Consider the following 27,847-nt stretch of genomic DNA (forward strand, 5'->3'; position numbering starts at 1 on the left):
TGCTCGTAGATTTCATTGAGAACTCGGAGTGCAGCCGGTTAACACCTATGATCTGAGCTGTGGTGAAGACTTTCACTCTACCTGCTGGGATTAACCTTTCCGTCTCAAACTAAGGATATTCATTTTGACGCAACATCTGGAGCCCCAAACTGCGGATCTATGCGAACCCAACGCGGGACTCCTGCACGTTTGTGAAGCTGAAGAGGAGGAATGTATCATTTCTTAGTGAAACTGACATTTCTAATTCAAGCAATCGTCTTCTCACAAGGTAAGCTTTAAAAAATAAAAGTCGTATCCTGTTTAGATTCAGCAGAGAGACTCTGAGGAAGTTACAAAATGATTAGAAGTGCGTTATAAGTTGCCAAATAAGGCTTTTCTGTTAATTATATTCCGGAAATGAGACTGTTAGATTATTGCATGCCGAATAACGAGAATCATTACCTTGGTATAATAATTGTATTAAGCGTGGGAAAAAAGTTCTGTGCAAGCTGCTGCAGTCTGCGCTGCGGTCGCTGCTGACTTTCCCCGTCATCGCCAATGAATCAGAGCAATTAAGTTCGTGTGCGCCGCGAAGATTGGTGCAGAATTAGTTTTATGATGTTTAATTCAGCCACATCATAACTTTTAAAAATATTTTTATTTCGACTGTTCCAATAAAACTTAACACCTGCTTGACTTGGTTATAAACCACATGAGAGAAGATAGAAGTTGGTGCGCGTGCTGGTGTGGGGGGAGTGGGGGGGGTGGCGGAGCAGAGGGTAGACGCTAAAGGAGCTACGAGGCAGGGGGGGGGCAGAAGGGGTGCACCTTTTGTCTGCAAGTGTGGGAGAGTGTTGTGAGTGCCGGGTGGTGGGGGTTGCTGGGGGGGGGGGAGGGGGGGGACTGTTATCCCGTCTGCTGGTAAACAATGCCGGGGGAGAATGTTTTATGGCTCGTGCTGGACTCTGATTTCTTTTGTTGCGCATCTGAGCCCCGCAGCTGCCGCGCGCTCTTCCTCCTCCTCCCGCAAAAAAGCGTGCCCCCACCCCCTCCCCCTCCCACCTTTCCACCTCGCCCCCTCCCAAAAGCCACGCACCACTCACCACGCGCTCCTCTGGCCTCACCGGTGTCCACAGCAGGCTCCCCCAAAGCATCCCCCAAGGACACTCTCGTGATAAATCGATTAATATACACGGGGACGCAAGTGTGATTTGGGATTTTAAGCAAAAATGTGACTTTAGATGTTTAGAAAGTTACTCTTTTTTTGTTTTTTTGTTTTTTTGTTTTTTACGGATTTTTGCATTTAGAGTTTACTTTAAGCCTCAGATTTCATTTTTTTGTTCATGCACTCTACAGGTTTAAAATGCTCCCTGCCTACTGAGACGTGCCTAAATGGAGGAAGATGTGAAGCTACCTCAAATGGAGATGGAGAGTGCAAGTAAGTGATGGAAAGACTCCCAGAGAGAGAAAGAGAGAGAGAGAGAGAGAGAGAGAGAGAGAGAGAAAGTGATGTTCCAGATGTTACACTCCAAAACATACCTATAGCTATTATTGTTGTGTATGTATTACTTTAAATTTGTGTGGTCCTTGAAAGTGCATTTCAGTTGGAAAGAAAAGGGGCCGCAGGTTCCCCCCTTTCCATTCCAGCCTTTGAGCGGGTGCTGTGCCCAGCAACCGTACAAGCTCTTCTCAGAAGTTTCGCTCTACTCCTGTATTCCTCATCCAGTTCTTTTTTTTTTTTTTTGTTGCACTGCCCCTTACACACACTCATTCTCTCAAAAAATGAGAAAAACTTTGGAGAAGTGAAGAAATCAAAAGAACGTAGACCCACAATGTTCAGAATGGGAAGGACAAAACCAGTCCACCACTCTCCTCCCCCCCTCCACAGCAGCCCATTAATGAATGCAAGACCCCCACAGCAGCAGAGTGAGAGGACGCGTCCAGCCCTAAATCTTGTTGTTCTGCTCTTTCACGGGCGACAGCTGGGGCTCGCCCGCCGCCCGTCACTCCATTGTCCCCGCAGTCAGAATAATGCTGTGTGACTAATCTGAGTGGGGCTTCCCATCATGCCACAGCCACCCCAGACACCTCAACACACACCGAACTCCTGCTGCCCACTCCCCCCAACCTTCCCAAAAAAGGCTTGTCTCCATCATTTTGAATCGAAAGCCTCCCCCACCCCCCCAGCTCAGTGCTTGTGATCTCCATTTGAAAGCCAGATGGCTGTGAAATGTAATTGGATTGGATGTCAAGAGAGTGAGATTAATTGGAATAAAGTGCAGAAATTTAAGGGCAAACAAGTGGGAAGCGGAGCATAGTGGCAGATTGGGATCTGTTTGTTTACTGTGGGCTGGTGTTATTAGTTTGCTGATGTGACACCTAACATGGCTACATAATCCTTTTGCAGTCACTGAGTCAGTCAAAGCTCAAAGTTTGAATCCTGGAGATTTTATGTGACAAACGAGTAAAGAAGGATGTTAGTTTGCAGTTTTTGTAGCCAGAACAGGTGCATTAAAAAAAAAAAAAGATTTATTTCCGTTGTGATTCCCAGCAGTGGCACAGTTTGAAAGAAGCTCAGAGGTGGCCCGATTTGCCCTCTGGGCATGTGGTCACGGCGGGCACTTCTCTGCTCTGTGGGGACAACAGGGAGCTATTGAAGAGCCTGCACTGCTAGCCTGGGGCCACCAATTCACAACATCTAATCTGCACGCTCCCCACACACACACACACACACACGCACACACACATAGACCTCCGCACGTGTTCACTCCCTGGCACACCGAATCTCTCCCTCCACTCCTACAAAGCTCCTATTGTGGCCACCATATCTGCTCGGTCTAATTAAAAACAGGCAGGATGAGGGCATCACTTCACCAACCAGCACTCTCTCCTTCCTGGCTGCTTCCATTAATCATCCATCCCCACACAAAGCCAAGCAGCGATCAGTCCTGGGATGCACTTAGAGAATCATGGGCGAGAGCGCGGCACCGACGCACCAAAGGGGTTTCCAAGTTGTCACTGCTTTCAAGTCACACTCGCAAACGCTGGTGCCTCATCGGCGATGGCAGATTCACCCAGATACTGTGTGGAAGGCCTGGTTGGAAAGTCCACCTGTGGTTAGTGAAACGGAGACGTGTCCGCACATTGAAGTCAAAAGTTACCGACAAAAGGGGCTAAATGGAAGAAAAAAGTTTATAAATGACTTAACACCTCATGCCACCTATTCCACCAACACACACACGCACACACACACGTAAGACACCCGTTGCATTTTGTGGTTTTTGCTGCTCCGTGTGAGCATTTGATGACACAGATTTGAGTGCTGAGATAGATCTAAATCCTCCTCCAGCACAGTTCCCACGGTTGACAGATTTGTAGTGGATAATAGAATGGAAATGGTCAGATATGTTTTTAAAATTGTCTTTTTAATCTTTTCCACATAACATCCACAAGCTTCTTTGTATTTTAAAGTCACTGAGATTTTAAGTGATAGTCCAACAAAGATTATTTTATTTGACCTTTATTTTTGCAGGTGTCCAATGGCAAAGGAGAAAGAAAAGGACACATGGTTTCCAAACATATAGTGCGCATTTAAATTTAGTCAGCTTAACTTAAACTCTGGGTTGACTTAATTATTTTACCCCTAAATAAAATCTAGAGTAATTAATTTCCTTCAGAAGTTTCCTAACTCATAAATGGAGCGCCGCCGTGTGCTACTAGATCTAAATGTAGCTGTTCTGTGAATACCTCTGAGAGCCACAAAAATAAGGATGTCTTCCTCACGTCCAAGTTGTAAAAATAGCATCTCTCTCTTTTTGTGGACATGCGTCATTCCTTAAACCAAACTGTGCTTAGTGCTTGGTTGTATATTTATGTGTCTGATTCGGATCATGTTCAGCTTTTGTTTGTAAGTGCTCTTGTTTCCTGCCTCTGTGCGACAAAGATGCTGAAGTTTTCTAGGCATTTGGCAATGCCATAGTCACAAAAGGAAACCGTAATGCTCTTTTGGCATGGCCGGGTCATATGATGCAAAATAAACATGTGACTCAACCACAACAAATCATGAATTCCACCACTGTCAGACTCTGCACTTTCTAACGGGGATAGTTCCTCCTTTTTTTTTTTTGTTTGCAGAAATTGTTTGTCGCTTGACAAACAGGTTTCTTGGGTTTTTAACTAAACAAAAACAAAATGTTCAGCTGTTGGTTAAAACCTAACAATGGCTCTCTATATAGCACAAAAAAAAACAGCTTGGTGTGATTTAACTACAGTGAAACAGCTATAACATACGCCTGCGAGGGGGGAAACACAAGGTTGTGACTCTGAGATTCAAGAGGTTATTTGAAGGTCTGGGCCTTCCTGTTTCTCATGGTGCTTGGTAGCTGACTGCCTCTGTAGGCTGTGTGAAAGCACAAGATGAAGGGCACAGCGTTCTGTGACTCAAATTCAGTTTCCATTGGTGGGACAGTAACAGTGGCATGGAGAGGCCGAAAGGGTTATGACCCCAAAACTCACATTCGTGTAATTTACGCTGCTTAGGAGGAAGAGACTGTTTTGGTGCTTTAAACACTTCTGACAGAAATACATTCGAAAGCAGGAAATAACATCCAGACTGTGTGGGGTTAGTGTGATGAACTTAGGCAACTTTGGCTGGTGCTGTGTATCAACGATAGCACATCTCACTTAAGAACACCACCTTGAATGAGTCCCTCACCTCTCAAGAGACGATTTGCCCTTCCGCCAGGAATGCTGCTCTTCATTTGTCCTCCTATAGGATTACCAAGCAGGTCTCTGTGAAGGCTCAGCTTTGGAGCATGGGAGTGCATGACGGGGTTAAGTGTGGTGACTGATGTTTTTTATTGGGTTTAAGGCTTCAAGCCTGCCACTCCCTCGGTCGGTTCCATTCCCAGGATGCCAGGAACCCCTCGAATGCAGACGAAATGAAGGGTTTGGGGTACCCTGTGGAGAAAGAATCAGTCTCTGTTACGCTGAAATATCTAACACGAGAAATGTTTCCCATATTTATTGTTGGTGTGGCTTTTAAGTGGGCTGCTCTGGATTTCCTCAGAGCAGGGCAATCAAAGCGGTGCTGTCAGAAGACACAGATAAGAAGCTATTTCATTCAAGTGGGCTCTGAAAGCTCACATTCGCCAGCTGAGGCTGTCAGAAGTAGAAATGACACCTCCAAAATACACTCAACCTTGAGCAAGTCCTTGGTCACGCCTTTATTTTCTTTAAGTTTTGCTTCAGTGGAGTCAGAGATTATTTTACTTATTAATCAGTAGTTCTTTGTGTTTACCGGAAGATCTTTAAAAGATTTACTTTGAGTCGTTAATCACCATTTTGAGATTAATGTATATTTGTTTGGCATTAATAGAAGTGTGCCTTCTTTAATTTAAGCTTATAAAGGCGACTCACAGTTTGTAGCAGAGTTAAGTCAGCTTAGCAAACAGACATTTGTAAAAAGCTTTAAATTGCATGTTGTCTTCTGATTCTAGACGTCCCACTTTACATATGTATTGTAAAAGGAGAACTGCTACATAGATTGAGCAAGAATGAATTTCTTTGTTCCCCTTACATCAGAGCTGGGAAAATCTTATATGTAATTTGTTTGGGACAGGGGCCACCTTAAGTTAAACTCATTACCCAACACTACAGAATGAACTTTATTTTCAAATTATCCCTGCTTGATCACCTGCTGACTGTGCACGTAAATGTTATTAGCTTCACAGCTTATTTGTCAGCTGACAGGGTTTTACTAAAGCAGTCATTTTTAAGTATCCCCATTTGAAATATGCTAATGAAATGTAGAATTTTAATTTAAATGATCCAATGTTCAACTTGGTGAACAATGGATCAGTAGCTTACTTGGTTGGTGAAAGGGTACAACCAAGTCAATAATGTGCTGTCAGAAAAACAAGGTTCACTGCACTTACACAACATTTAGCTAAGTGACTAAATTGTGTAAGTATGTTTTTTTATTATTATTTGCAGCGAAGATATGTACTTTGAATAGAATCTGTTTGCCTACAACATATAAGGTATCACTTCTCTAGGTAACTAAATAAAACCAGAAAGTCTCTGTTGAAAAAAAGCCATACAAGAAAATACCATTTGTAGTTTGCTGTTATTCCTGTAGTGGCTCTAAAACCAAGCCTATAGCGTAGGGACACTCACTTTCTCAGCTCCTCTCACTATCACATGCAAGGCACTCCTGTCTGTAATTTTGCAGCTGGAGCCTCATGCTAAGCTGCTGTGTGTCCGTACACTCTCGACCACAGCTGGGTGGAATGATATGAGTTGGCTGTTTGAGGTTTTATGGTGTAATTTTTGTCACATCTCTAATGCAGCTTCCCATTCTTTGGTTTTAATATTTTGCAATAAATACTCCAGTTAAATGAGTTCAAAGTTTTCCATAATCAGTTAATTTCTACGTTTCTATAGCCAAACCACATTATTAATTTCTTGGTCTTACACAGATGTGCACCCCAGGGGTCAGATTTTGGCTAATGATTAGTTGCATTAAAAAAAAGAAAGAAAAAAACCCCATCAGGGCCCCTTCAATACTGGAGAGATGATTGAAGATATACTTTATAAGCAGCAGGAGAAAAAGTACAGGAAGTTCGCACGTGCACGCTTACTGTATGTTGCCCTCGACCTCTTCGTGCATTTTTTCCACAGCAGTGGCATTTTCCACTGCACAGTCGGGCTGGTTTTGTGTCGTATGATAAAGTCACCCCCAGAAGTGACAGATGGCAGATCGGGCCCAGTGGGACAAGAGCAGAGAGGGGAGAGAAGGCAAAGAGGCCGTCCCACACTCACAAAAGTGCTTAGGGTCAGAGGTCGGGGAAGCATCTGCTCCGGCCTGAGGGGACATTGCATCGTCGGGAGAGACCTGTTGCCGTGGTGTGTGCTGCTAGTCTGCTCAGCCTGTGGGTGGATCTTTATCTCTGAATGGGGTGACTTCACGACAAAGAGGATCTGTTACAGCTATTTGGTGTGTGCTGATGCAAAGAACCGGAGTGCAAACATTCTGCTTTAAAGGAGGTCTGCTGCATTCTGCTGAGTGAGAATTCTTACACCAAAACAGCCGACTTCTCTCCTGAGTATCCAGGATGTTTTGATAGTGAAACACAAAAAAAGAAGCAGGAAACCTCAAAGCAGCCTCAAATACCTTTACAGTGGTCTGACAATTGCAACTGTCTGGACTCTCTGTTTGTGCACGTAGGACTGTTAAACCCCCCCGACTGGTCTCACCTCGCTAAGTCAACAATCAGAGTTTTAGCAGTCTTGTGTGACATAAGGAAAGGGTTGTAAAAGCAAACTGCTGTGACCTATAAAGGAATCCCTGCAGGAAAGAAGTCAAGATGCAAGTTGATGCTGAGGTAGTAACCAAACGAGAGGGAAAGAGGATGTTGGGTAAAATGAAAGGAGAACAGGTAGGCAAGAGAGGAATTAGGCCCGGATTGCGTGGTTTAAGGGAGTTGAAGCAACAGAAGTTGCAACAGCTGACTTCACATGGGTCCTTTATGTCCCTGGAGGCGAGGTTGGCTTTTCAGTCCCCCCCATCTGAGAAGAGGACAGGAGGAGGGGGGCACTGAGGGGGATAAGGGGACAGGAGGACGAGGAGGAGGAGAAAGGAAAATGGGAGGAGGAGGAACCCTGTCCAACAGCTGCCTTCATTAACATGCGCACCTGCTCCCTGCGGAGATACTCGGAGGCCAACAGATGCCCTTTCTTACACATAAACACTCACGCTCGTGTGCACACTGTCGCACAAGCTCCAATTCAAACATAAACACGTTTTTTGTTTTTTTTTCGCTGACCTTAAATTTTCCTTCACGTGACAGACGGGACCTTACGTCCACACAAGCGGCATGTAAAACATGTAAGGATTTTGTAAGTGTGAAATCAAAGTTAATAAACTGCTTGATGCCTTTTCATTTGTGGAATCCGTCTCTAGCGATCTGCCGAGAGGCGTGAATATTTTTCATTACTGCTGGGACCTCGGTGTCTTTATTCCAACGATCTGATAGAGAGGGCCATGAGACTGATGGAGTAATTGTTCGTGACTAGATCGGATGGAAATATTAGAGAGCTTAGTGCCTGAATGCAGCGCTGCATGGGGGACATGCATAGGCGGCACAGTCGCCTTGATCTCTACAGTCATTCGAGATGAATTTGGACAGCGTGGGGGTAAAAGGTAGATGGGAACAAGCAGTTATGGCTGGACTATTTAGCGGTGTCTGTTGTACCAGTAGAATGTGTTTTCAAGGTCCTGAGAGGGCCTAATCCGGAGAGACACACTAGAACAACATGTCGTCCATGTTCGGTCTAGGTTGGGGAGAAAAACTTTCATCTCACCCCACTTCCACCCTTCTGAAAATCTCCTTTTGTTTGGATGTTTATTCGCATGATTTTGTCAGAAAAGGATCCCAGTTTTATAATCTTCTCCGCCTCCTCCCTGTCTTTTCACAGGTGTTCCACTGACTACGTAGGGGATCGGTGCCAATACCCAAGCCCCTGCAGCCCGTCCCCCTGCCGCAACGGCGGCGAATGCCACGCTGTCTCCCATGGCAACACGTTTGATTTCCACTGCGTGTGCCGCCTGGGTTTCACCGATAGGCTGTGTCTGACTCCCAGGAACCATGCTTGCATGAGCTCCCCCTGTCGCAATGGAGGAACGTGTGACCTCATCAGCCTCAGCAGCTTCCGCTGCCGCTGCCCACCAGGATGGTCAGGTATGTGGCTAGCATCAGTTTCTATCCTATTTCACTTTAAGCCCTCATGATTTACTCACCTCTTTCGTTTGTTTGCCCAGGTAAAACCTGCCAGACTCCAAACCCATGTGCTTCCAATCCATGTGCAAATGGCGGCCAGTGCTCTGCTTTAGATTCCATGTTCAAGTGCACCTGCCCCGCCAACTTCCAAGGCCTAACCTGCAAGCAGGACGTCAACGAGTGTGCCCACAATCCGTCTCCATGTCTCAATGGCGGCTTCTGCGTCAACGAAGTTGGCTCTTACCACTGCCGCTGTCCTCAGGAGTTTACTGGTCAACACTGTGAGACCATTTACTCCCCTTGCAGCCCCTCACCATGCCAGAACGGAGGCACATGTGTCCAGAAGGGAGAAACCACGTATGACTGTAGCTGCCTCCTAGGTAGGTGTACTGAGGTCTCGCAACATTAAAATGCCAAATTTTTTTGTCGAAGTGGAGGTTGTCTCGTGAGCCATTATTCGGTTATTGCATGGATATAATTTCACTCTGAATAAGTTAAATGTACTTTTATGAGGAAGTAAAGAAGGAAATATTTCTTGGGTCAACTAATGATTGTGTTAACCAACATCTCTCTGTCAGAAAATCCATCACCTTTAAATCATATAGCATTTTGGATATAAAAAATGTGACTAGATGTAGATACACTGTGAAAATACCATGGCTAACCATAGTTGCTAATGAGAGAAGTGTCTCAGACTGCTAGTCTCAGGCCATTTCTGAAACAGTTTTTGCTTTCATGTCCCAGCCCTAAACCTAATTGTAATTCTGACACCCAGCCTGACACACAAACTAAAATTGGAGAATTATAAAGTATTTCTTTCTATTTGCAAAAACCATGAAATAAAAAGAAAACATTTCAGTGTTTTTTGACAGTACCACCACCTTGGAATGGAATTGGGCAAGCTTAAAAACGAATGTACTTGTGAAACTTTCACTGGAATATTCTGCAGTGATTATGGCTGCTTTAAAATAAAGCTTAAGATTCGTGAAATGATTTCTCTGTTTGTGAAAAAAAAATTCTGTTTAAATGTCACCATATGCATGGCTTTGTTTCGTCCATTGTTCCACCATTACGAGTGAGTCTATCTATTCTGTTAGAGCTCATTGGGTTTTCCTTTTAGTTTGAATGTTTGTTTTTCCTTTAAAAAAAATATTTGACCTGAAAAGCAATGTGTTGTGATAAGATCTATTGGGAGGGGTGCATAATCTTTGGGTTACCACACTTTCTGCCAGCCTCCACTGGCAGGATATAGTCATGCAGACGTTTCCTTCTGATAATGAGCAACGAGCCCACAAAGCAGTACATCACACTACCTGTAGATATACACACCCCATTGATTAGGTCACATACGGAAAACAATACCTTGTTTTTCACCCCATTCAAACCAATCAGTCTGCCATCTTTATTGTTTGGGTGCTCAAAGCTGTTACAACATTGTGGTTAGTGTTGTTACAGTTTGGTTAGCTCGGCCCCTCAACCCACGTTGAAATTTTCTCTTGCTGCATTTACTTGATTTGTGCACTCCTTGAAACATTCAGCTTTTTTAAAATCTTATTGTCTTCCGGTGATCAGCACAGCACACGTTGTTTAGATAAGCAGATGAATGAGGGATATTGAGGGGTTGTTGTGTGTTAAAGTTTAATCCGTGCTGTGCGTCTCCCGTTGTGGGGGCCTGCGCTGGAATGCGTTTAGATTGCGAAGCTGCACGAGCACCTGCAGAGCTGTGGGTTGATTGTTAATCAGACTGTAACACACTCACTCGAGGCTTTGATGTTTGAGGAGGACACAGGCTGTACTGTCAACTCGAAGGCTTTAAAACAATGTGCCACGAGGGTATGGAGAGCTTATCGTTTTATGAATGCTGTGATAAGGATGTGATTATTAACCACATCTAAGTGGTCAAGTCTGTCTTCGCCACACTCCACTTTGTCTAAGCGCTTTTGGTCGTGTCTCAATCTTTACAGGCTTTACAGGCCAGCACTGTGAGCACAACATCGATGACTGCCCGGCACACAGCTGTCAGAATGGTGGTGTGTGTGTGGATGGAGTCAACACCTACAACTGCCAGTGCCCACCCCATTACACAGGTTATCTCATTCTTCATGTTATTTTTTTGAATGCTCACCGTTGTAGTTGAATTAGAAGTAGCTACTGTAAAATACAAAGTTCTTATGCTCTGCTTTGATAACCCAATCAGGTCAGTATTGTACTGAAAACGTGGATGAGTGTGAAATGATGCCCAACGCATGCCAAAATGGAGGAACATGCCACGACACGCACGGCAGCTACCACTGTGTGTGCGTCAACGGCTGGACGGGCGACGACTGCAGCGAGAACATCGATGACTGCGCCAGCGCAGCCTGCTACAACGGCGCCACCTGCCACGACCGCGTGGCCTCCTTCTTCTGCGAGTGTCCACATGGGCGCACAGGTGAGACTACCGCCAGTCCTGCTTTCAGGACTCACTCTGACAACAAGCTTTGATAAAAAGTGATTAAATGTGGTGCATTTGGTCATACAGGTTTGCTGTGCCACCTTGATGATGCCTGCATCAGCAATCCTTGTCAAAAGGGCTCTAATTGCGACACCAACCCGGTAAATGGCAAGGCGATATGCACCTGTCCCCCGGGTTACTCAGGATCAGCCTGCAACCTGGACATAGATGAATGCTCCCTCGGTAAGTTATAAAGCTAGTTTCACAAACGTACATTTTTTTCTCTGTTGTTGCACGGGGGTAGCACAGGGTATATGAATTCTTGTATGTTGCATGTTGTAGGTGCCAACCCTTGTGAGCACGGTGGTCGCTGCCTCAACACGTTAGGCTCTTTCGAGTGCAAGTGTCTTCAAGGGTACGAGGGACCTCGATGTGAGATGGATATTAACGAGTGCATATCTAATCCCTGCCAAAATGATGCCACCTGTCTGGACCAGATTGGAGGTTTCCACTGCATCTGTATGCCAGGTGAGACAACATTTAGTTTCTTTTTCTTGTGTTGATCATTAAAATTGTTGAAAAGGTGACAATTAAAATCAGGAAGCAGAACTCGACATACAAATGAATAGGCGTCTAGAAAGTGACACTTTCTGTTGTGGTGTGTTGACGATAACAAAAATGTTAAATCCAGTTCTATACTAGTTAGCAAAATTACATATCCAAACTATATAATTGTTCTCTTCATGTTTTTAGACATTGTCAAAGGAAGGAAGTTTGACAGATTATTTTATGGTTTCAGGATATGAGGGTGTGTTTTGCCACATTAACACGGATGAATGTGCCAGCCAGCCTTGTCTTAACAATGGAAAATGCATAGACAAGATCAACTCATTCCACTGCGAGTGTCCCAAAGGTGAGATGACAGAAGAGAATCTGTATAACATTGTCCAAAAAGGCTTTTAGAATGCATGTGAAATTAAAACTGAACTGATTTAAACCCTTTACAGAGAAAAATGAGTAATAAAAGAGGGTATCATTAACCAATCTGTCAATGAGTATAGCACACATTGCTCACAGACTGAATGTTAATGATTTACTTCTTCTAATGGTTCCTCTGAATACTTTGTGGGGAGACTGGACAATGTGGACCAAGCTGCATGAGCATTAGCATATTTGGCGGGCAATGCTTAGCGCCAAAATTTGGGGGGCAGGGATTGGTTTAGAGCTAGTGAGTTGGGGGCCATTGTACTGTGACTTAAACTAAAGATTTCCCTGCACAGTAAAAGCTGGGAAGGGGAGGGGGTAGAGTGGAGTTAGCATTGTGGAATGGTTTGTAAAGACTTTCAGCCTCCTGCAGACCCACTTCAAATGCAAATTAACTTGTCTGTGAAGCTTTTTACGTTTGTGTATATTTTATTGTTAGCTGAAAATATTGCAAAAATATATTTATCTTGATTTTTACACACCTGTACTGAGTTTTGAAACCAAACATTGATTATTCTGTCTTTTTAAATACAATTGCAGGATTTTCAGGAAATCTGTGTCAGGTGGATATTGACGAGTGTGCCAGCACACCCTGCAAGAACGGAGCCAAATGTACTGATGGACCCAATAAGTACACGTGTGATTGTGCCGAAGGTACTTTCTTCAGACGGAAACTGGCATATTGTGTCCTGTTGAAATAAATGCAATACTTAATAATTACTTGGAAAAATTATAAAATAACATCTTCATATGATGTTTGAAGTAAAAAAATAATCCAATAAATAAATATTTCTACATTATATTATTGCAGATTTTTGTGTTCTGTTGAAATAAATCAAACACTCACAATACTTCCTAAATTCTTATATTAGTCTGTGCTTAAAACTTGAGATAAACAAATAAAGAACTAAATATGGGAAGCACTTGTTCAATTGTTTGAGTTATATTTTATAACTAAAAAATTCGATAAGGCAAATTAAAAAAAGTTGAAAATGTAATGTAATAGAAAACAGACAGACTATGACATTGTTTAGCAATTTTCTTTTAAAGTAGTGTTCATTTACCGTAGTGTCGGTGCAATTTATAGTATAGTATTTCATATGTTTTGTTGATAAATACATTTGTGTTCTTCAGAGGCAGCACTTGTTAAATAATTTCTTATGTTAGCATATAATTAAAAATACATAATATAAAATGAAAATCCAAAAAAAAACATTTATTTATAGAAATAAAAATGAAAACATAAAATGTTTTTCAATTATTATTTATAACTATTCTTTTATTTGGTAAAATAATTTACTTTTCTCTTTCAGGTTACACAGGGCAGCACTGTGAGATTGACATCAACGAGTGCTACTCTGATCCATGCCACTATGGCACATGTGAAGATGGCCTGGCCTCCTTCACCTGCTACTGCCGCCCCGGCTACACCGGCCGCCTGTGCGAAACCAACATCAACGAGTGTCTCAGCCAGCCGTGTAAGAATGGAGGCACTTGCCAGGACAGGGAAAACTCGTACTTCTGTTCCTGCCCCAAAGGCACTGCTGGTGAGAAAACCGGACTAATCTTCTCATATTCTTTCTGAGAAAATGTCCGCAGGTTTTTCATGTCTTCTCCAACTTGTTTCGTCACACACCAGGGTCCAACTGCGAGGTGAACCTGGACGACTGCAAGAGCCAGCCCTGCGACTACGGGAGGTGCATTGACAAGATCAATGGCTACGAGTGTGCGTGTGAGCCGGGTTACACAGGTGAGTGGCTGGATGGAGTGTACAGATGCAGGGGGCAGGGTCCCCTGAGCTTTGGGAGGGGCAGGTTCGACAGGTGGCTGCCGGGTCCACTGCTGTGGAACAATGGTGTCAGGTTGCTTGTGTGGGACAGACAGCCAGAGAGAAAGGGAAGACTACCCCCCCGAACCTGATCCATACACACAAAGCTCTAACTTTGTTTGCCTTCTGAAAAGACTGTGATGTTAAGCATGGAAAGAGTCTGTAAAGTGATCCCACAAAAACAAAAGAGACTGGCTTTTAATCACATATCAGATGCTTATTAGTGTAAAAGTGCATTTCCAGTCATTTATCCATAAGGTTTCACCAAAGCAAGCAGGCGACTTGTCTTCATTCCTTTTGCTGCTCACCAGAGCTGGTTCTGGCTGGTAGCTGCTTTGTGATTATTTCACAAAAGAAGCAACAAGGAGGTAACAAGTGTGTGTGTGTCTGCGTGTGTAGGTGTGTGTGTGTGTGTGTGTGTAGGCTGCTGTGCATGCCTCCTCCCAATCCTCTCCACCATCTTTTTGTACTCATGGGGTGAGTGTGGAGGGAACAGCAGGACTGAGACACAGAGGAACAGAGGTCTATTGTGACCAAATATCAGGCAGTTGGGCCCTCCCCTCCTGATTGATGAAGAGCAAAGTAGGAGGGGTGTGTAGGCCAGGAGTGGGAGATCAGAGGTGGTGGTGGAGAAGGAGGGTGGTTAATTGTTACTTGGCCATGTTTTAAATGGGTATGGCCTTCTGTCCTCGTAAACAGTCCTGGTTGAGGTTATTTCTTCATGAAATGGGGGGGAATAGGGAGAGTGGCCTTGCCCCCACCACATACACACACATGCACACTCCCACTCTCTTGGCAGCACCTCCCTCTTTCGGATCCAGCTTCTTCCTATTCAGCATGGCCCCATTTAATCAATGGGTAGAAGTAAAAAAGGCCTCCAGGGGCCACGAGGTTGGGTACACACTGGAGCTGCTGTTGCTTCTGCTTACTGAATGCCAAAAAGGAGACTTTATTTCGCCGTCATCCAAAAGCTGCACTGACCACCGAGTACCATGGAGAGCATATTATGCAAGATTTAAAGGATACCACACCAGACAGCAGCTGCTTGCCTTCTTTAATGATGCTTGAGAGTGCTTTGCTTGGGGATTTAGATATTTTGTCAAGTTTCAACCAAATATATTTAACATATTTTAGTTGGATTTTTGAGATGGATCCATACAAATTGGTGTATAAATAAAGGGTTTTTTGAGAGAAAGAGAAAGGAAACATGTTGAACCCCACAAAAGCCAAACTTGTCATGCTGTCTTCAAATCCCACTGTCTTGCTTTTCAGGCACAATGTGCAACATCAACATAGACGACTGTGTCATCAACCCCTGTCAAAATGGTGGCACGTGCATCGATGGCGTCAACAGCTTCACATGCATCTGCCCTGAGGGCTACCATGATGTCACCTGTTTGTCAGAGGTGAATGAGTGCGCCAGTAACCCTTGCATCCACGGCCGATGTCAGGACCTCATTAATGGGTGAGTGGATGTGAAGTTTTAAGAGAAAAAAAAAATCAATAACACCAAAGAGAAAGCAACAAAATCCTTACTTTTCATTTAACGTCTTGTGAAGATATAAATGTACCTGCGACTCGGGCTGGAGCGGCCACAACTGCAATATTAATAACAACGAGTGCGAGTCCAACCCCTGCATGAACGGAGGAATATGCAAGGACATGACCAGCGGGTACCACTGCACATGCAGAGTTGGCTTCACCGGTCAGTTTTAACCTTTCTTTCCACTTGCTTTTCACTGGTGGCAAGGGGTTGCTAATCTGGTGAAAATCTAACCCAAATGTCTTTTTTTTTTTTACAATCCTGCCACTGTAGGACCTAACTGCCAAACTAACATCAATGAGTGTGCTTCCAATCCCTGCCTCAACCAGGGAACCTGCATTGATGATGTGGCTGGATACAAGTGCAACTGTTTACTGCCTTATACTGGTATGGCATAGAGGGGCTTATCTTTCACTCTGGGGTCAGACTATTTCCTGGATTCTTAACATCATGAATTGCTGTCTCAGCTTTGCATGCAGGTCTGAAAGCATAAAGATAGTCTTTCAGCTTCCTCACAGAGGTTTTGTCCTGTCGTATCCTGTGTTGTCTAAGAAAACACCAGCTAACAACAGGGATGCCTGTTTTTGGCGTCTGTACGTGGAAAGATCTGCTTGTCTGTTTGGCAGGGATAACACAGGGAATGTGGTTTGGAATAACAAAGCAGCTTGTTTCAGCAGCAAACGTGCACTTCAAGCTTTGGTCTCTCTTCTGCCACGTCCTGTTTCCTGTCTAAGATCAAACAATAGCAGGAAACAGGAAGGCCCTTCCTGTTTGGCTAAGTTGTCATGGAAATGGATAAGGAAGTGGAATGGAAAATGGAATTTAGAAACTAATGTTTTTAATTCTACAGATCATGGAAGATATGTAGAAAACATGTTTTTTTTTACCATTTGGAATTAGACATTGATGTATGGTTGAAGTATTTGCTGCATATTGTTAACTATTGCTAATGGTGATGTTTGTTTTGTTTCCAGGTGAAAACTGTGAGACTCTGCAGGCCCCTTGCAGCCCCAGGCCATGTAAAAATGGAGGAATATGTAAGGAAGCTGAAGACTATCAGAGCTTTTCTTGCATCTGCCCTGAAGGATGGCAAGGTTTGCATCTAATAGCATTTGTGCGTATAGTATGTGGCTGTTGGTTTATCTCTCAGTTCATCGTTTTACTTATGCATATCCCATTGATGTGTTTTTTTAACAAAAGGTCAGACTTGTGAAATTGACATCAATGAATGCGTGAAGAGCCCTTGCCGCAACGGTGCTGTGTGCCTCAACACCATGGGTGGCTTTCAGTGCAAGTGCCAGCCAGGTTACACCGGTCAACGGTGTGAGACGGATATTGACGACTGCAAACCAAGTAAGCTACTGACCTGGAGCATAGCAGGTTCCCTCCTATGATTTAAAAGTAAAAACTTTGCCTAACATCCACTTTGCTGCATTTCAGATCCATGCAGTAATGGAGGGCTTTGCCGCGATAGTGTCAACAGGTTTACGTGTACCTGCCTGCCCGGGTTTCGTGGCAGCCGGTGTGAGCACGACATAAACGAGTGTGAGAGCAACCCTTGTAAAAACGGGGCTAATTGCACCGACTGTGTAAACAGCTACACCTGCACCTGCCCACCGGGCTTCAGTGGCATCAATTGTGAGATCAACACCAATGACTGCACCGACAGGTAGGGTGCCTAATTGAGTAATTCTACCTATCTTAATCTACGGAAACGTAGTTTTACCAATAATCTGATTGGTTTTCCTCGCTTGTTGTGCAGCTCTTGCTTCAATGGTGGAACTTGTGTGGATGGGATTAACACCTTCACCTGTCTATGTCTAACTGGATTCACTGGCAGCTACTGTCAGTACGACATCAATGAGTGTGACTCCAAACCATGCCTCAATGGAGGCACCTGTCTTGATGGTTATGGGACTTACAAGTGCACCTGTCCTCATGGCTACACAGGAGTCAACTGTCAGGTAGGCTAACATGTTACAAAGACAGTGTGATACTTACCAGAAATGGCAAGTTGAGTCTTAGATCTGGACTCAAATTGCAAGTTAAGACAATGAACATTGGCTCCTAAGTTCTCTGTGAATTGAAGTAAATCTGATAATTACAATTATTACATATTCAGGCATTAAATTAGGCTTAAGTATAAAACAATGCACAATTCAAAAACTAAAGCAATTAAGTGTTATAGAAATTAACTTCTGGATATTTCTGATACTTGCAGTCTATATTTAAATAGTTTCTAAAACGCATTTTACATACATTTCATTTTTCAGAGTCTTGTGCGCTGGTGTGACTCCTCCCCTTGTAAAAATGGAGGTTCTTGCTGGCAGCAGGGAGCCTCGTATACCTGCCAGTGTCAGACTGAATTTACTGGCCTTTACTGCGACATCCCCAGTGTGTCATGTGAAGTCGCTGCCAAACGGCAAGGTATGATAATTCATATCACGTGCCATCGCTTTAATCTTCTACTTGATTAAGTCTAAAGCCACAGGTGTAAGTGACAATTTCCTTAAGTCATTTCTACTTTTCTTGGTTCCAGGTGTGGAGGTGTCTCAACTGTGTAGGAACTCGGGCCAGTGTCTGGATGCTGGAAACACACACTACTGCCGCTGCCAGGCTGGCTACACTGGGAGTTACTGCCAGGAACAGGTGGATGAATGTTCACCTAATCCTTGCCAGAATGGAGCAACCTGCAATGATTATCTTGGAGGTTACAGTTGTGAGGTAAAGGAAATACCTTAAAACACTATAAAGTGTTGGCAATCTTACAAGGGTTTATTGTGCCGTATTCAATGATTTAAATAACCAAATGTACTTCTGCTTTTTTTTTATTTTTATCAGTGTGTCCCTGGTTACCACGGTGTGAACTGTTCAAAAGAAATCAATGAATGTCAGTCTCAACCCTGCCAGAATGGAGGGACCTGCATCGATCTCATTAACACCTACAAATGCTCCTGTCCTAGAGGGACACAAGGTACACATCTGCAAATTAAATGCAAATGCTTTTCAGATATGCAAGGGCTTAACAGGTGTAATAGATATATTTTCTAAAACAATGCATCTATCTACAGGTGTCCACTGTGAGATTAATTTGGATGACTGCAACCCTCCCAGCGACCCACTGACGAATGAGCCCAAATGCTTCAACAATGGAAAGTGTGTAGATCGCATTGGAGGCTACCAGTGCTTGTGCCCGCCTGGTTATGTAGGGGAACGCTGTGAGGGGGACGTCAATGAATGCCTGTCTAACCCTTGTGACCCCCGAGGGTCGTACAACTGCATCCAGCTTCCCAACAGCTACCGCTGTGAATGTAGAACCGGATATACAGGTACAGATGAGCATCGATTTTTGCATCATCGGAAACTGATTGTGTAGATGTCCAAAAGAACAGCTGACAAACTTCTAACGTTTCTGCTTTACAGGACAACGTTGTGACAAGGTGTTTGATGGCTGCAAGGGAAGGCCCTGCAGGAACGGAGGAACATGTGCCGTTGCCAGTAACACGCCTCATGGATTTATCTGTAAATGTCCACCTGTAAGTGCTGCTAGAACTTCTAGTTACAGTTGCTTCTTATACAAATCCTAACCAGTGACAGTGATACAAATAATAAATTCTTAATATTATAATATTTTCCTGTAGGGCTTCACTGGGTCTTCTTGCGAGTATGATTCTCGCTCCTGTGGGAGTCTGAGTTGCAGGAATGGTGGTACATGTGTGTCCGGCCACCTGGGTCCACGTTGCTTGTGTCCCTCAACCTTCACCGGGCCCGAGTGTCTGACTCCCACTGACAGCCTCTGCATCTCAAATCCCTGCTACAATGGAGGCACCTGCCAGATCACCCCTGATGCTCCCTTTTTCCAGTGCAGTTGTCCCAGTAACTTCAACGGCCTCCTTTGTCACATACTGGACTACTCCTTCGTCGGGGGGTTTGGCCGGGACATCACGCCGCCTCCAGAAGTGGAGGTGAGCTGTGAGATTTCTCAGTGTGATGAGTGGGCCGGTAACCACATCTGTGACTCGCTGTGTAACAACCATGCCTGTGGCTGGGACGGAGGTGACTGCTCGCTCAATTTTGATGATCCCTGGCAAAACTGCTCGGCTGCTCTGCAGTGCTGGCGATACTTCAACAATGGCAAGTGCGATGGCCAATGTAACAGCCCAGGGTGTCTCTATGATGGCTTTGATTGTCAAGGACAGGAAGGGCAGTGCAAGTAAGTTTGAAAATAAAAACTGTTTTTGAGAATGAGTCATAGAAAATGGCTGTGAAAAATCTAACATTTTTTTTTGTCTGCGTTTTTCAGCCCTCTTTATGATCAGTATTGTAAGGATCACTATGCTGATGGTCATTGTGACCAAGGCTGCAACAATGCAGAATGCGAGTGGGACGGTTTGGACTGTGCTAACAACATGCCAGAGAAGCTAGCAGATGGACATTTAGTTCTGGTTGTCCATATTCCCCCAGAGCTGCTTAAGAACCGCTCTTCATCCTTCCTCAGAGAGCTGAGCAACGTTCTCCACACCAACGTAGTGTTCCGCCGTGACGCAAAAGGAGAACCAATGGTCTTTCCTTACTATGGCAATGAACAAGACCTGGTGAAACACAACGTGCTGAAGCGCTCTGCGGAAGGCTGGCCTTCAATGCCATCCAATGTTTTGGGTCAGGTGAAGGAAAGTGTGTCCTCAATGGTCAATCGGCGGAAACGGAGAGAGATGGATCCAGTGCAAGTCAAAGGGTAGGAAGACAACGGCTTTAACAAAAACTAGAATGTGTTAGGATTTTGAAAAAGTAGTGAGTGCTAATTTTCCAACCCACTTCTGCTCACAGATCGATTGTATATCTGGAGATAGACAATCGTCAGTGCTACCAGCAGTCTACTGAATGCTTCCAGAGCGCAACAGATGTGGCTGCCTTTCTTGGAGCACTGGCCACCAGTGGGAACCTCAATGTTCCCTATATTGAAGCTGTAACAAGTATGTCTTAATACTTACAGATTCAGTTTTTTTTTTTAATAATATATGTAATTATATACAAAATGACTACTAAATCAAAGTTCAACATGTTGAATTATTTCTATCTCTCTAGGTGTGAAACCTACTCCTCCCCCTACAGAGTTGTCCCACGTGTATTTGGTATTACTGGTGTTGGCCATTTTGGGTTTCATATGCCTCGGTGTGATAGTGGTTCAGAAGCGGCGTCGAGAGCATGGCCAGCTCTGGATGCCAGAGGGATTTAACGTATCAGAGCCCAGCAAAAAGAAACGCAGGGAGCCATTGGGAGAGGACTCTGTTGGACTGAAGTAAGTAGATTTCATATTTTGTTGCATCTCAACACAATATTGATTTAGAGGTGATCTAATCGCTTTTTTTTTTATTTTAAAGACCTATGAAGAACTCAGACAGCAACCTTATAGATGACAATCAAACTGAATGGGGAGATGATGATCCAGACTGTAGGCACTTCAGGGTAAGATGAACAGTTAGTTTGTGTTTGCAATTTTATATTTACTAAACAAACTTTCTTCATTTAATCACTTGCGGTTGATATTAATCCTACGATGATCTTTACATTCCTCAGTATGAGGAGCAGGCAATGTTGGATTTAAGCGATCATACAGACCAGAGGAAATGGACCCAGCAACACCTGGATGCAGCTGACCTCCGGATAACATCCATTGCACCCACACCTCCTCAGGGAGAGATTGAGAATGACTGCATGGATGTCAATGTCAGAGGACCAGGTATGTTTGCAAAAGTGAAAAATACATAGTATGACCAACTTGAGTAAATATACTACAATTTCAGGGTATTGCATCGTTTTACTCAAATGCCGAATCCTACATTCATTTTTAGACGGTTTCACACCCCTGATGATCGCCTCCTGCAGCGGTGGAGGACTGGACAACGGTAACAGTGAGGAGGAAGAGGATCCGTCAGCAGAAATAATCACAGACTTCATTTACCATGGAGCCAACCTCCATAACCAGACCGATCGCACGGGCGAGACTGCCCTCCACCTGGCCGCCCGTTATGCCCGCTCAGATGCCGCCAAGCGCCTCCTGGAATCCAGCGCAGACGCCAACGTACAAGATAACATGGGCCGCACCCCGCTGCACGCTGCCGTGGCTGCGGATGCGCAGGGAGTTTTTCAGGTAGCTTGCTCATTCGTCCAGAGCCCTGCCTAGCTTTGGGCTTTCACTTAATTGACAGTCTAGCAGCTGAAATTCCTTAACTAAAGAAATTTGTCTCTGCGCAGATTTTAATCCGAAATCGAGCCACCGATCTTGATGCCCGCATGCATGACGGAACAACGCCTCTGATTCTGGCCGCGCGATTGGCTGTTGAGGGCATGGTCGAGGAACTCATCAACTGTCACGCCGATGCTAACGCCACTGATGATTCTGGTAGCTAAAGTTTTATCATCTCATAATCTGCACAAACCTTTATACATGCCCCATTGTGTTTGGGAGTTATTATGATAAAATATTGTAATGTAAAAATCTTTGCAGGAAAATCTGCTTTGCACTGGGCTGCCGCTGTAAACAACGTGGAGGCTGCTGTGGTGCTGCTGAAAAATGGTGCCAACAAAGACATGCAGGACAACAAGGTATGGGCAAACTAGGGAAACTATTTGCACCCCTTTGACGTTAGTACAAGTAGCACATCATAGTGAAGTGAAAGGAAATTTTTACATGGTCTTCAAATTTTTTTTTCTCACAAATAAAAACCTGAAAAGGGTTACATTGATTTGCATTCAGCTCCCTTTACTCTGATTGCCCTAAATAAAATTAATGCAAATAACTCCCTTCATGTAACCTGATTTCACTTGTGTGCAAGAGTCTCAAAAAAAAGGTGATTGTTGAAAGAAGAAAAAAAAAGGAAAGTGTCTGCTTTGCAAGGGAAATGCTAAAAGTAGTAGAAAACCAGCGCCACACAGCCTTTGCACACCAGTCCCTTGGTGAAATATAGTGGCTGGGTTGTTCATCAGAGAAAGGAAATGTCATCATAGTTGATGGTAGCAAGATGGTTGAAACTAAATACAGGGGCAATTAGTTGCCAATTAGGCACTACTTATCCATCCCCTTAATATTCCAATAAAATGCAAATAATTTTATTTGTACAGTACAACAAAATGTAAAAAAGTTTTAGGGCTATGAACACTTGTGAGGCACTGTGCTATCTGTTTGTGTTATTTACTGCTTCTAACTGATGTTTCTGGTGTTTTGGTTACTTTTAGGAGGAGACACCGCTGTTTCTCGCAGCCCGCGAAGGCAGTTATGAGACGGCTAAAGTTCTTCTGGAGCACTTTGCCAACCGCGAAATCACTGACCATCTCGACCAACTGCCTCGAGACATCGCCCAGGAGCGCATGCATCACGACATAGTCCGCCTGCTCGACGAGTACAACGTGGTTCGGAGTCCTGGGCTGCACAGCGCCACCTTGAGCACCTCTACCCTCTCCCCACCTCTCTGCTCCCCCAATGACTATCTCAGCAACCTCAAGCCGACCCCCTCTGGGAAAAAAGTTCGAAAGCCGAGCTCCGGTGGGAAAGGAGGGAAGGATGGGGGTAAGGATATAAGGGTGAAGAAGAAGAAGGCAATGGATGGGAAGAGTAACTTATTAGACACAACAGCTGTTCTGTCTCCTGTTGAGTCACTTGAGTCGCCCCATGGCTACCTGTCCGACGTGGCCTCTCCTCCTATGCCATCACCTTTCCAGCAGTCGCCGCCTATGTCCTTAAATCACCTACAAGGCAACGGGGACTCCCACACAGGCCAGATTAGCATAGGCAAGGATATGAGTTGCATGTCATTTGATCCCCCCCGCCTCACCCACTTGCCTGTGTCCAGCCCCAGTAGCCAGGGCACAACATCTGTGGGCGGCAGCAGAGGAGGCCAGTGCGACTGGCTGACCAGGATGCACCCGGGTGTGAGCCAGCAGGGAAGCTTCACCCAGGGGCCGCCGATTACGCACAACATGATGGGTGCCCTGCACGGTGTCAGTACTGCCACTTTGTCCCAGATCATGGGTTACCAGAATTTGCCAACCAGCCACCTGGGCTCAACCGTGCACATGATGCAGCAGCCTCGCTCCAGGCAGCTGCAGCACCAGAACTCCAACTCCACCACCGTCGGCCAAAGCCTGAACCAGAGCTTCCCGAACGTTGAGCTGAACGGCGCTGACATGCAGCCAAACGGTGGCTCGGGCCGCTCGGTTCCCATCCACACTGTGCTGCCACAGGAAACGCCGATGCTCGGCACCCAGTTTCCAACTCCTCCCTCCCAACATAGCTATACAGGACCTATGGACAACACACCTAACCACCAGCTACAGGTGCCTGACCACCCATTCCTAACCCCTTCCCCTGGATCCCCCGACCAGTGGTCGAGCTCGTCCCCACATTCCAACTTGTCCGACTGGTCAGAGGGCATCTCTAGCCCGCCAACAAGTATTCACTCACAAATGAACCTAATTCCAGACCAATTTAAATAGAGACTTTCGTGCACAGCAAATAGAAAAAGAAACACAGATTCTGTCAGAAACATTTTTCAACAGTTTTTGAACTAATAGGATAAGTTTTAGTTAGTTATTTTTGTATTTATTTATGTGCTTTTTGACCTGAAAGAAAAGATTTTATATTTATGTTTTTTTTTTTTTTTTCTAAGTATGAGAACATTAAAAACTGTCAGAAAGGAGTGTATATCAGAGAGAAAGCCTCCTTGACATGAACACTGGTTATTTATTTGTTTCATGTAGATATATTCACTGGATTTATTTTTGTGCTTTTCAACAGTTTTACACAAACAAATTTTATTTGTGGGTAATGGTATGTTTTATGTTTGTACAGGCCTTTCTCACCAATTTTTTATAGAATCCTGTTAAATGTTCAGTGTTAATTATATATATTTTAACCTTCTTTTGCCTTTTCTGGGTTACTTGTTTTGCTACTGAAATACATTTCGATAAGTCTTATCACTGAGTCTGTGTTAGACATCAATTTAATATATTTATATAACGTGTCACCTTCCCTTAAAAGCTTGTTACACTGTCTTATCTGAAGCGGAATGCAAGAGGCAGAGTAGTAGACCTAAGAGGATTTTGAGATTTCTTTGGACCTTTTTAAGCAAAAAAAAACAAACAAACAAACAAAAAAAACAACCTAATATGTTTTAATGGTTGAAAAACTCTGAGCTTACTTTTCATTCAATATTGGTCTGGGCTGGTGCTTAGTTGTTGATTTGTGATCATGTATGATACAAGGATTGCCTCTTTGTCTCATGTTGTTTCATGAATCATTCATGATGGTTACTGTGTTTAACCTGTCAAGTGTTAAAATTGCAGACCTAATGTAGAATGTCAAAATGTTACATTTGCCACTACTTTAAAAAGTGCCAGTGTGATTTTCTTGTTCGTTTTTCTTACGAAAAGCAAAGTACTTTTTTGAGATTTCTTGTAAAATTGTTTTAAGGTGGAAAAATTGTTTGTAAAAGTAAATGGGACCTTTGTGTGTTTAATGACATCGCCCGCTCTTTAGTACGGAGTGTGTTTTATGGTGTCTACATGTCATGTTTTATAAACTAATTCAGAGGTAAAGATGTTTTTAAGATGAATAAGTGTAACTGAATCTTCATGCACAGATGTAGTTTGAGAAGAAGAAATATTTCCAGATTAAAAATGTTGTAAATTTGTCATGATTGAATAAAAAGATATGATTAAAACTAAAAAAGTATATATTTTTTTCGTTTTAATATGTGTGTTATTCTATTAAAAGTAAGTAGACAGCTGCATGCCAGATGTAGAGTTACCTGGGTCTTTTGTTTGAACCTGATCCCCATGGAAAATACAATGGAAGAACGGAACACAGGTGTGTCGTTGCATGTTAATTACAAAACAATTAGCTAAAAAATCAGCAAACGGCAGTAATCAAATAAAAACAGCACATAATACACAAAAGGATTGTAGATTTCACAGCGAGAATATTCCAAGCTGTGAATATACAGTGTATAACACTCCAGTTCAAATCATCTGAAGAAAAAAATAAAAATAAAAATAAGAGTATGACAAAATTGAAAATCTGCCAAGAAATGGCTGTCCTCTTAAATTGGCATGGAGGGCACTTCTTCACTCTACAAATCTGGTCTTTATGTGAGAGTGCGAAGAAAAATGTAACTGGAATGAAATGGGGGAAAAAAAGTCCTCAGAAGTAATACTCAGTTTGCCACAGCCATGCAAGGGATTCCTCAGTTACATGGCATAAATTGCTCAATTCAGATGAATTAAAATGTAATTCATTAAAGAAAATTTAGGAGCATGTGTTCCAACCACAAATGAAAAGAGGGAAATAAAACATGCAATAATGGTTTGGTTTTTAAGAGGAATAGGCTTAGTATGTGGTTGTAATGGGGGATATCTCCAAGTGATGTAGTTTTATACATGGTGGTTTTCCATTAATTAGGATTTTCAGAGTTAAAAATAATATTGCTGTCTTCTTCTTATATGTTCTTTCATTTTAACATGCACAAACTCAGCATAACCTGGTGTTACTTGTTGATTAATGTGGTACATAGACATTATGAGCAAGAGAGTGCTGGTAAACAATAAACAAAAGCCATTATTAGTTTATTACAGTCATGAAAAAAAATCCTGTCAAATTTGATTTTACTCTTTTTTGGATTATTTTTTAAATTATCATTTGAAGTTATAGCCCTCAGTCTCACTTAATGAGGAACATCACAGTTCAGATTTTTTTTTTTTAATTTCATCTAATTTTTACAAAGAACATCACAGGTGTAACAGCCAGAGACACCAACTAAATTGTTGGAGACGATTAATCCAGCTATAAATCATAGCCCATGTTTATCTGTAAATGGAGAAATGTCGCCCCCTTCTGGTTGTCCCCCTTAAACGCAAACATTTAACTTCAACATAACAATTCTGTCTGTAACCTTTCCATTTCTTGCAAAAATAACTTTAGTTCCACATTAGCAATGCTGAAATTATCAAAACATATTAATCTATTCCTCAAAACATACATTTATCAAAGGTAAAAGCAAAAAGAAACATTTTGCTTTGACATACAAGTTTCAAACTGGAATAATAAAAAAATCAAACTGCAATAAGCTGATAGCTTGTGTCACAATGTTAATTATTTAAAGCAAACAATACGTCTGCATTTGGCTCATGTAAAGTCTTAAACAAAGCAATAAGGCAAGTCAGTTTAATAGAAGAATATTCAACTGATCTGACAGTAATTTCATGAATCTGTTATTGTACAGTATTAAACAGTGAGTGTAAAATTGACAATTGGCAAGTGTCTTGCCATTTATCATGGTGCAACTGCACAAAGTTCTGTAAGAGGAAGGAAAAAGGAACCATGGTTTATCATTTTATTACAGTGTTTTTCAACGCTGGTCCTCAGGGCCCCCCTGCTCTGCATGCTTTAGATGTGCCTCTATTCCAGAACAGCTGATTCAAATGATTGCATGACCATCTAATCACCCAGAGATACAATTCAGGTGTGTGGCAGAAGGGAAATACCTAAAACATGCAGGACAGGGGGGCGGTGAGGACCAGGGTTGAGAAACACTGTTTTATTAGAAATATAAAATGTAAAACTAGTATGTGCAAATGTAATTAGTCCTTTTCTCAGAAACCTCTAAAAAAAAAAGAAAAAAGAAAAAAAAAGAGTTAGTTTATTTGTTTACAGTTCTGGGTGAAAGCCTGCTGGAGTCTGAAAAAGACGAGCACCTATACTCAGGACAACTGGACGGTCTAGACCAGGGTCCGTCCTCAAGGGCCGGCATCCTGCATGTTTTAGTTCTCTCCCTGGTGGTAGTAGTAGCAACCTTTGCAGAATATCAATGTTCTTCTTAGGCCTTCTATTGAGCCACCATTGGATCCAGGTACGTTAAATCAGGGAGAGAACTAAAACATGCAGGATGCTGGTGTTCTGGCTATCTGTCATACCCGTAAATCCAGCATACCTTGTGGTAATGCGCATGCGAACATCGATGTTACGTCACATACTGCTTACTCAGGAGATTTCTTATAAATATGTCCTACCTGTGGAGGTTTTGTTTCATGTGTTTTATTTAATCGCAAATTACGGTTTTATTTAATTTATTTTATACCTGGCTTTAATTAAGCTGCCTATTGATGTGATCAGCAGTTATAAAGTCTTTCTCCATCACTGCAATGGAGTAGTCAACAAAATACTGTTATTTACACCATAGTTTGTCATGTTTCACCTGTTGGTTACGTATTATAGTTTAATTGGTAGATCAAATCATTTTATTGGG

At 43.2% G+C, this 27,847-nt stretch overlaps 1 protein-coding gene across 1 annotated transcript; it reads left to right on the forward strand.

The window, feature by feature from the left end:
- LOC106963330 (neurogenic locus notch homolog protein 1-like) lies at nucleotides 1-24,683 on the forward strand. The gene is made up of 34 exons (XM_015058186.1): nucleotides 1-268; nucleotides 1,336-1,417; nucleotides 8,458-8,720; nucleotides 8,801-9,139; nucleotides 10,724-10,846; nucleotides 10,957-11,190; nucleotides 11,281-11,436; nucleotides 11,536-11,721; nucleotides 11,993-12,106; nucleotides 12,718-12,831; nucleotides 13,491-13,724; nucleotides 13,817-13,927; nucleotides 15,278-15,470; nucleotides 15,565-15,710; nucleotides 15,822-15,935; nucleotides 16,523-16,642; nucleotides 16,749-16,901; nucleotides 16,989-17,217; nucleotides 17,311-17,512; nucleotides 17,822-17,975; nucleotides 18,088-18,272; nucleotides 18,390-18,522; nucleotides 18,620-18,877; nucleotides 18,972-19,084; nucleotides 19,190-19,761; nucleotides 19,852-20,283; nucleotides 20,376-20,521; nucleotides 20,634-20,847; nucleotides 20,930-21,014; nucleotides 21,126-21,288; nucleotides 21,401-21,699; nucleotides 21,804-21,951; nucleotides 22,057-22,154; nucleotides 22,785-24,683. Exons 1-34 carry the CDS (start codon nucleotides 211-213, stop codon nucleotides 24,039-24,041), a joined length of 7,428 nt encoding a protein of 2,475 aa, XP_014913672.1. The 5' UTR covers nucleotides 1-210; the 3' UTR covers nucleotides 24,042-24,683.
- The last annotated feature ends 3,164 nt before the right edge of the window (nucleotides 24,684-27,847 follow it).

Source organism: Poecilia latipinna, unplaced genomic scaffold, assembly GCF_001443285.1.
Source record: "Poecilia latipinna isolate Pla-1442-1.1 unplaced genomic scaffold, P_latipinna-1.0 Scaffold1521, whole genome shotgun sequence".
NCBI lineage: Eukaryota > Metazoa > Chordata > Actinopteri > Cyprinodontiformes > Poeciliidae > Poecilia > Poecilia latipinna.